General features: G+C 41.8%; 1 protein-coding gene across 1 annotated transcript in view; it reads right to left on the bottom strand.

The window, feature by feature from the left end:
- Positions 1-1708: 1708 nt before the first annotated feature.
- Positions 1709-8831, bottom strand: part of DNAH3 (dynein axonemal heavy chain 3) — a 107543-nt gene continuing 100420 nt past the window's right edge. Inside the window, exons 57-62 of the mRNA XM_073362223.2 lie at positions 7622-7776; positions 6696-6863; positions 6133-6275; positions 5365-5569; positions 4827-4964; positions 1709-2109 (exon numbers count right to left, since the gene is read on the bottom strand). Coding sequence (XP_073218324.2) covers positions 1756-2109; positions 4827-4964; positions 5365-5569; positions 6133-6275; positions 6696-6863; positions 7622-7776 — 1163 coding nt within the window. The 3' untranslated portion in view covers positions 1709-1755. The remainder of the gene's footprint in view (positions 2110-4826; positions 4965-5364; positions 5570-6132; positions 6276-6695; positions 6864-7621; positions 7777-8831) is intronic.

The raw sequence follows: 8831 nt of genomic DNA, 5'->3' as shown, positions 1-8831 counted from the left end.
CCAAGTCTGTACTCATTAGTTCTTCCCCTCCCCACCACCACTACAATACGGGGGGGGGGGGGGGGTTACAGTAGTCCTTATTCCTTGTCAGCAGGAGTTTCTGCTCCTCCTTCCTCAGCAGTCTGGTAGAGGAACTCAGGCCATCCCTCTCTATTGGGTTTCAGTCCAGAGACCCTTGAATAGGCAGACAAGGCCCAACTGCCCAAGGGCTGCCCCCTTAGACCACTTCCTTGCTCTACCTTAGGCTTTGCCTCAGTCTCTTCATGGGCTCCCAGCATGTCAGTTCTGAAACATACCTTCCTGTAGAGAGGCTCCGTCGCTCAGCTAGCCCGCCCAGCTCTCTGACTCCCCCAGGCTTCTCTCACTAAGCAAGAACCAGCAATCTGCTCTCCTTCCGCAGTAGGGCCTAACTGAGCTAGGCTCAGGCCTTTTCACTCCTTCCTCCAGGCTTAACACCTACTGCAGGCTGATTGCGCCCACATGCCCTCATTAACCCCTTCTGACCCAGTGTGGGGTCGGTACACACCCATCACAGATCCCAGGTCTATCTCAGCAGGGTGTTGTGGGGAGTAATTAGTTAATGACTGTGTAGCTCTATGAAGATGCACAGCACTATTTTATTTTTAATTAGTTTGCAAAGTACTTTGAGCTCCTTTGATGAGAGGCTCTAAACAAACACCATATATAATCAGGTTATGAATTAATCATATGAGAGGGTTGGCTGAGGAGGTAAGGTACAGGGAGACACTCTACTGCCTTTCTCTTAGGCACACAGAACATGTATGGTCAGGTAAGACAAAGAGAAAATAGAACAGCACTCTGAATGATACTTCTAAATTATATTGAAACTGAAAATTTAAACATGCTGTAGCAAGCATATGCCTTGGGCATGCTGAAAACCATGACACAGAGGCTTGTGCTGAAATTCTAGGACCTATCATCATCTGGTGTAAATTATCATAGTTCCACAATGCAACTATGACAATTTATACCACTGTAAGGCCTGTTCTGTTTGTTTGGGGGAAGACTCTAGCCCCGTCTCTTCTCTTCCCCAACCTCCACGTTCCTAGGGCGTACAAGGCCATGCATGCAAAGGGAAGACCAGCTATAGGGAGCCCACACAGCAGTAGGCAGATCCAGTAAGGCCTATTTTTATGAGTAATGGTTGCAGGAGGACAGCATCTATATCTCTTTTAGATTAAGCAGCCATCTACGCCCCATCCTGCTCTCCTTTCAAATCAATGGCAAAACCCCATTTGGCAGGTCTGGGCCTGTAGTTCATAAGTGGGGAATAGGGTTGCCAATATTGGTTGGATGTATTCCTGGAGGTTTTGTCACATGACAATCTTTAATTAAAGATTATTTTTAAATTCCTGGAGACTCCAGAACAATCCTGGAGGGTTGGCAACCCTAATGGGGGGCAAGCTAACCAAACTGCATGAAGGTTTCTGTTTATCAGGATTACACAAGGTCAGAATGATGTGGACTGTACAGTGCGTATTCTCTCTGGGAATTCTGCCCACTTTGATCTACAGCACAGCAAGGCCCAAGTCTTTGTAACAGGGTTTTGTTTGGAGTGTTTTGTTTTAATCAGTCCTCCCCCTACCAATGCAAATTGGCTGAAAAGCAAAAGAAATAGGAAGTAGAAGTGTTTAAAAATCAGCAATAAATGCTGATGTAAAAAAGAAGTGCAGCTATAGGAGCGTGAAGTGTGTCTTTTAATTATAAAATTCAGGTATCTTGAAGTAGGTAAATTTAATCATCTAACTGGCATAGTGCTGCCACACCACGATTTATCCAGTGTTGCTGAGGCTGGTCTGAAGGGAGCTCTATTGAGAGAACAAAGTTAGTTGAATGCCCTGTAGTGGACAAGGTACCTCTTCTTGCACTTGTCTTGTAAACAGGGCATGAGTAAATGTTCTCATGCAGAAATGCTGAACTTTCTCCAGGTTTCAGCCAAATTACAGGCATAGAATCATAAAGGATTTTTGGAAGCGATTCCCCAATCTGCATGGTTTCTCTGTCCCAACGGGCACCTTCTAAAAAAAGTCCTTTCACATATGCCCCATCTTCTGGCATTTCCTCCAAGCTGTGTTCCTGTCTTGTCACCTGGAATGATTAAATAATTGGCTTTGGTCTCCTTTTATATCCAGAATATATTTACTCAGTGAAATCATAATATCTGCGGTGCTCAGATAGCTGATTAAGGGCCTGATCCAAAGCCCAATGAAGTCAATGGGACATTTTCTTTGGCTTCAATGGATTTTGGATCAAGCCCTACCTGCTTCTCTGGTGTCCCCGTCCTGCAGTTCTTAAGGAGACCCAATCTATCTTTTGTTCATATTACTGGCAAATATGCTTAAATAAAATCGTATGTATTACCGAGTTTTCCATCATTTTAGTGGCATTTGTATAGTTGTATGCACAGGGGGTGAACTTCACCTTTGTATAGAGGACCAGCATGAGGCCTGTGCACTAATTAAATGCCACTTAAGCCCTCGAAATAGGACTTAAGTGGTGCATAGGTCTTGTGCTGGCTCTCTGCAGAGGCATGAATTTTACTCAGAGAACTTATGATAAGAATGAATGAATTAAACAAAAAGATGCCTTGGTGATCACACAATTAAGATACCAAAGGAAAACTGCCAAAATATAAAAGAAGAAACTAATGGCACTTAACCCGAACAGGGCCCAGGCTAAATACTCCTGCAACAAAAGCAGGGAGGCAAACAGCAAAAAAACCCAAACAGTACGCTCAATCATGTGCATCCTCTGCTACTAACAGGAGTTCCTTCAAACACTGATGGCTACTTTCCTCAGAGGGAAGTGATTGTAATAAATCCCCATTTTTGCACACAAGATATGTGACCGAGACATCTTCTCATTTGTGTTTCCCTTGGTTTGTTTTCAGAGCACTCACCAAGATAGTTTTTTAAGGCCATTTTTCTAGCATGTGGCAAGTCTCAAACACAGGCTTTGATCGTGCACCATTGCAGTCAAGGGGAGCTCTGGCAACTGACTTCAGTATGAATAGTAGGATCAAAATCATGGAGAATCCACAACAATACTTCTAAAGATAATGTATTTTTCCAGGCCTTAGTATTTCACAGTCTGCTCATTATCGTAGATAAGTATATAATGTTCTTTGGACTCATTATTTTCACCTCTTTCTCTGCAATCCCAATAGCCCTGAATCCCTGACTTAAACTATTACCGGTTTATCGCTCCAAGATCCTGTTTTTTCCATTCAGCATTCATTCTTCTCACTAGTTCTCTAATATTTTTCAAACTAGTGTCTCCTAGCTAAGGGATCAATTAAGTAGAAAAATAGCCTCTGGTGCTTCTGGCCTCTGAAAGCTCTATAGGCACTCTGGTCTCTGCAGCCTCAGAATCTATTTCTGATTGTTCATGAAAAGCGTTCCCTCTTTGACAAGGACCCAGTTCCACTGTAGCATTCCACATCAGTTCCCGACTCCCCAGACAACAGTCTCCCACTCCAGCCAGTATGGTCACAGAGTAGATGCTGACGGCAGTAAGAATGGGACCCTCAGGCTGTAAGCTCACCAGGGCTGAGATGTTGGGCCAGGAGCAGCGGCACAGGAGCTAGCAAACAGAACTGGAAATGGGAGTTTGAATAGGTGTTTGTAAGAGGAGTTTGGGGAAGGGAGGGGTGTTGTGTTCTGTTTTTTGTTTTTTTTTGTGGTTTTTTTTTCTTTTTCTTGAAAGGAGCTTAGGCAGGAAGGCTATGACAGCTACTGAGGCAGCAGTAGTAGTGACCCAAGGAATGGAAGGGACAGTGAAGGTGACTGGATGTGGAAGCTGCAGGATGTACATTATCCTGGAGTGGGTACCTGAAAAGTGTTTTGTTTGAATGAAGTGCCAAAGCTGATGGAAGAGACAATCCAAGGTTTGGAGATGCAGGTAAACACTATGGTTGAGTTTAAAAGGGGGATTTGAGCAGATGATGGAGGGAAGGCGAGAAGAGGCTCAAGGGAAAACTCAAGACTCGCAGACAAGTTATTTAAGCGTCAATGTTGATACAAGAAAAAAATGGATATAAACTGGCCATCAACTAGTTTAGGCTTGAAATTAGACGAAGGTTTCTAACCATCAGAGGAATGAAGTTCTGGAACAGTCTTTCAAGGGGAGCAAAAAACCTAACTGGCTTCAAGACTGAGCTTGATAAATTTATGGAGGGGATGGTATGATGAGATTGCCACAATGATATGTGGCCCATCTGCAACTGCTAGTAGCAAAAATCCCCAACGGCTGGGGATGGAGCACTAGATGGGGAGGGTTCTCTGAATTATAACAGAGAATTCTTTCCTAGGTGGTCTTGCCGACGTTCTCAGGGTTCAACCGATCGCCATACTTGGGGTTGGAATTTTCCCCCAGGTCAGATTGGCTGAGACTCTAGGGTTTTTTTGCCATCCTCTAAAGCATGAGTTACATGTGACTTGCTGGTTTAAACTAGAATAAATGGTGGATTCTCTGTAACTTGAAGACTTTATATCATGATTTGAGGACTTCAGTAACTCAGACAGAGGTTATCGGTCTAATGCAGGATGGGGAGGGTGAGGTTGTGACCTGCAATGTGCAGGCAGTCAGACTAGATGATCACAATGGGCCCTTCTGGCCTTAAAGTCTATGAGTCTATGGGATTCCAATTTCTGTTACACTGGTGTAAATCTAAAGTGACTTAGGTTCACACTGACACCCTAACATGTCCCCATTGTCTTGTCTGTAAAGTGTTAGCTTGTTTTTGTTCGTTTCGCATAACACATGTAAATGGTTTGTATAAATGAAATTCCTCCACATATTTTTACCTCAAATTCAAATCCAATATGATCAATTGGGATGGTATATTTTCTAGCATAGTTCTGTGAAACACCTGTTAAGAAGGACTGAGTAAAGTAGAATCCCGATATCCAAAATACGTTGGGAGGCCCTTCGCTGATCCACTCCTAAATATGAAAATATATATATATATGTAGATATATTTATTAGCAAAACCCAAAACATTTATTTCTTTAGATTGTAAAAACTTTTCAACCCTATCTTGGTGCTGAACACAATGTAAAACATTTCTCCCTACTGAAAAGTTTAAAGTAAAAAGCTGAAAATTGTACATTGTCACTACAGAGTAACGGCCAGATTGTGAAGTCCTTATTCACACTTTTGAGCAGTTACTCGCATGGATAATTTCAAGAGGATTGCTCATGAGTAACTGCTTGTGAATGTGTGTAAGAAGTTCACAAACTGGCTCTATCTGGGAATTATTAAGTAACCCAAACTGAAGTAAATCCTCTCATTCAGCTTTCACACATTGGTCCCTGAGATGGATCCACACCAGTTTTAGTATACCTGGAAGAAGGCCAAACGTGTAAGAAGATCAGACACGTAGCTGCCCAGGGGTTTCAGCGATGGATAGGATTTGGCTGCCCACATTGGTGGTACTTTGCCTCCGAGCATGCTGTTGAAAACATCCTCGAGTTCAGACGACATCAACACTTGACCTTTGATAGCTTTGCCTAAATTGACAAGACTGCTCCGAACAACTTCTGTAAGCCTGCAGATAAAGGGGAGATTGCCATTTCATTACTCACTAAACCTCTGGTCCAAAGCCAACTGAATTCTATGCACTGACTGCCATTGACTGAAAGCGCTGGAGAGTATTGAGAAATTTCTCACTGTATATGTAAATACCAAAACTATACTTTGGCTATTAACTTCTAGGAAAAACTTACAATAGACCAGGGAAATTAATTAACCATAGCTTTAAACTTTAGATATGAGTTGAAATATTGTCATATGCTGGGAATATAGGGGACTGAATGACTCAGAGGATTCGTAATAAGATATGTAGTCTTTCACTTCATCATCACTCGTTCACATCTGGTCCACGTTAGCAGTGACTAAAAGGTAACTGTTACTATCAGATAACTGACCATCAGGAAGTCGTTTGCTGCAGCTTTCAAATATTTTGAATCTGCTCTCAAACAGCTTTTGTAAAAGAAGTTTATTATAAAATGCTTGCAATTGTCTAAAGCTTGTGACCTGGTGCTGATCATGAACACAAACATTTTAGCACCTTTCAGTTTTTGTAAAGTCAAAGAAAACAGGCGGCCCCACCTGTTGAATCTGATAAGTTCTTGCCTAAGAACTGTATTCATGGACTCCTCATAAAGCACTGGGTATTTCTTCATTACTGCTTCCAGGTTAAAGTCATTTGGTAATTTGGACAGGATGTCCCGTGCCAAATCTTCAACAGTTTCCTGAAATCAAGAATGTGCAGAGAATGAGGAAGTTTTTCAAATGGCTTTTTTTTTGTTATTGTTGCTTTTTACAAAACAGATTTCCTCAAATATTGCTGTTTCATATGCTTTTGCTTCACTGAATATTTGTATAGCTATTTATAGATAATATACAAAGGCCCTGTTCCCCACATTATTGGGGAGCTCTGAGCAGGCCTTTCAATTTGGTCTCTTTGAGAGGGAGACCACTTTCTTTTCTTAGTGAGCCCTTTACCCATAAAGGTGATTGAATCCACAAGGAGTCACTCAAACCCACTCCTGGCCCAGTAGTCAGAGGTGGAAGTGGCTGACTCCTCTAAGCCATAAGGAATGATGCACTAAGAATGCCTCCCTAAGATGCTTCCTTGACAGGGGATTGTTTGGATCCCCAATCCCCATTACCTGTGGGGACTTGCCACCTCCACCCACTTGTCTAGGCAGAGTCAAAAGCACTCCACTGAAAAGCTGGTTGGTCTCCTGATTATCTTTAGTGATGTCTGCATTCTCATGAAGCCCAAACACTTCTGGATGTGTTGTAATTGGTAAGCTTCTTAAGTAGTCAATGTAAGACTGCAAGGAAAACATGTAGTTACCAAAAATGTGTATTTAATAACATTTTTTATCAATCGGTAAGTACAGCCCAGCTTTAATGGAACATAATGAGAATGTAATACACAGTCGGTCATGTTCAAACACATGAATTCCCAACTAAAAAAATCATTGCTTTGCATAATCCAAGCAGACAAATACAAAAGCTTTGAATATTTCAGAAACTAATTTAGGACCTGATCTTGCAGTCCTCATGTAAGTATTGAGTTTATCTAATTTTCTATACTAGCTAATGAACTCCCCAGCCTTACTCAGATTACGCTGTTGAGATCAGGAGCCAAGTGCAATATTTTAAAATGTCGAAAGAGCTAGACCTGGGCAAACCATGCTGTCGTGATAAAAAGGGCCTGCGGGAGGTGTAGAGTCCCCCTGCATAGTGTCTCTGCAGCCTGACCCTTCCCAGCTTTGCAGCACCACAATGGCCCTGAAATAGAAAACCTGCACAGATGTGGCATCATTTTCATTTATAGGAAACAGAACACTGTAAGATCATCACATCTCTCATCAAGTTGCATCAGAACATTAAGTGCCAGTTCAAAACTGGTGAGTCTGTATTCTGTGCATATAAAGATACATTCTGACACTCTTTATGATCTAACATTTTTTTGTTTCCTGTACACAATAATACACAGCAGTGTACTCTGAGATTTTTATTCTTAAAAGTTCACATATAAACTCAATGACTTATTAGAAGGAATTTCTGTCCTTTATTTCCCTACCTGGTATGGTCCATGTGGTGGTATATAGTAGTCATCCTCAGGTGAAAGTTTATACTTCTCCTGTTCTATATCTTTATTATAGACTATGGAAAGAAGTGACAGGAGAAGACGCCTGTCTTTGTCATCTGTTACTCTCCCACCATAGTTACATTCCCCTGGGAAATTAAACAGAAAACAGGGCTGAAAGAATGCATGGTTATTTATAAAGATGTAATAAAAATGGCTTACATTAAAGAATTTCTCTGGTAAGCTGAAAACCATGACAGGAACTATCTAACCCAGTGTTGCTCATGCTGTGATCTCTTGACCATAAATGGTGTGGGGGACACTTCCAGCTGGTCTGGGAAACTCCTTCTCTCACAATGATGAATCATGTCATGCTTCAAGCAGTGATACTTCCTGCTAACTGAACCCCGTCTTTGGGGCTCGTTTGGCCTTTCCATTTTCCAGAGGCTTTATCTGTCCAGCTAAACTCCAAAACTAAGCACTTCTCTACCTGTATAATTGCTTCCTGTCTTTGGTATAAACTCAACCCTGACTATATGTCTGCGCGATGACAAAACTGTAGAGACATAAACAAGCAAGAAGAAGAACCACTCTGCAGAAGGACCTGGAGAGATTAGAACAGTGGGAGCTGCAGGCAATGAAGAGAGATTTGGTCCTAAGAGAACAGAAACTTTTATACCAGGGAAGAGGAAATAACAGCTTAGGTACAAAGTGGGGGGACATAGCCCAGCAGTCACACCTGTTACATTAAATAAGTTTATTTTCATATCTTCTTTCCATAATACTATCCCAATATTACTTTTCATGTAACTAAATTCTCTATTCACTACAAAGAAGCATGAAATCATGTTTTGGAGGTTGGGAGGGGAGGTGTCCATGAGCAGGCCTTTAGCTGAAGAATGAGCAATGTCTAGGTGACTGTGACTACCAGGAAATATATCAACTATTTACAAGGCACAGGGCAATCCACAATACCTTACAAGTGAGGCGGATTATCACACTCCCTGGCAAATCTCCAGCACTGAATATGTCATGCTCTGATGTATTGCTCAGCCAAGGTGATAGAGATGCCATTGATGCTTTTGTTTGACAAGTATTAAACAAAGCCCAGGAGTTTTTCTGGACCACGAGTAACCTTTCTAGCTATGCAAAGTACAACAATGATCTAGTTATTCAAATCTTATGCCTGGGGGTATATACCTCT

Source organism: Lepidochelys kempii, chromosome 10 (assembly GCF_965140285.1).
Source record: "Lepidochelys kempii isolate rLepKem1 chromosome 10, rLepKem1.hap1, whole genome shotgun sequence".
Taxonomy (NCBI): domain Eukaryota; kingdom Metazoa; phylum Chordata; order Testudines; family Cheloniidae; genus Lepidochelys; species Lepidochelys kempii.
The sequence above is the reverse complement of the archived record's forward strand: the minus strand, read 5'-3'. Positions and strand labels throughout refer to the sequence as shown.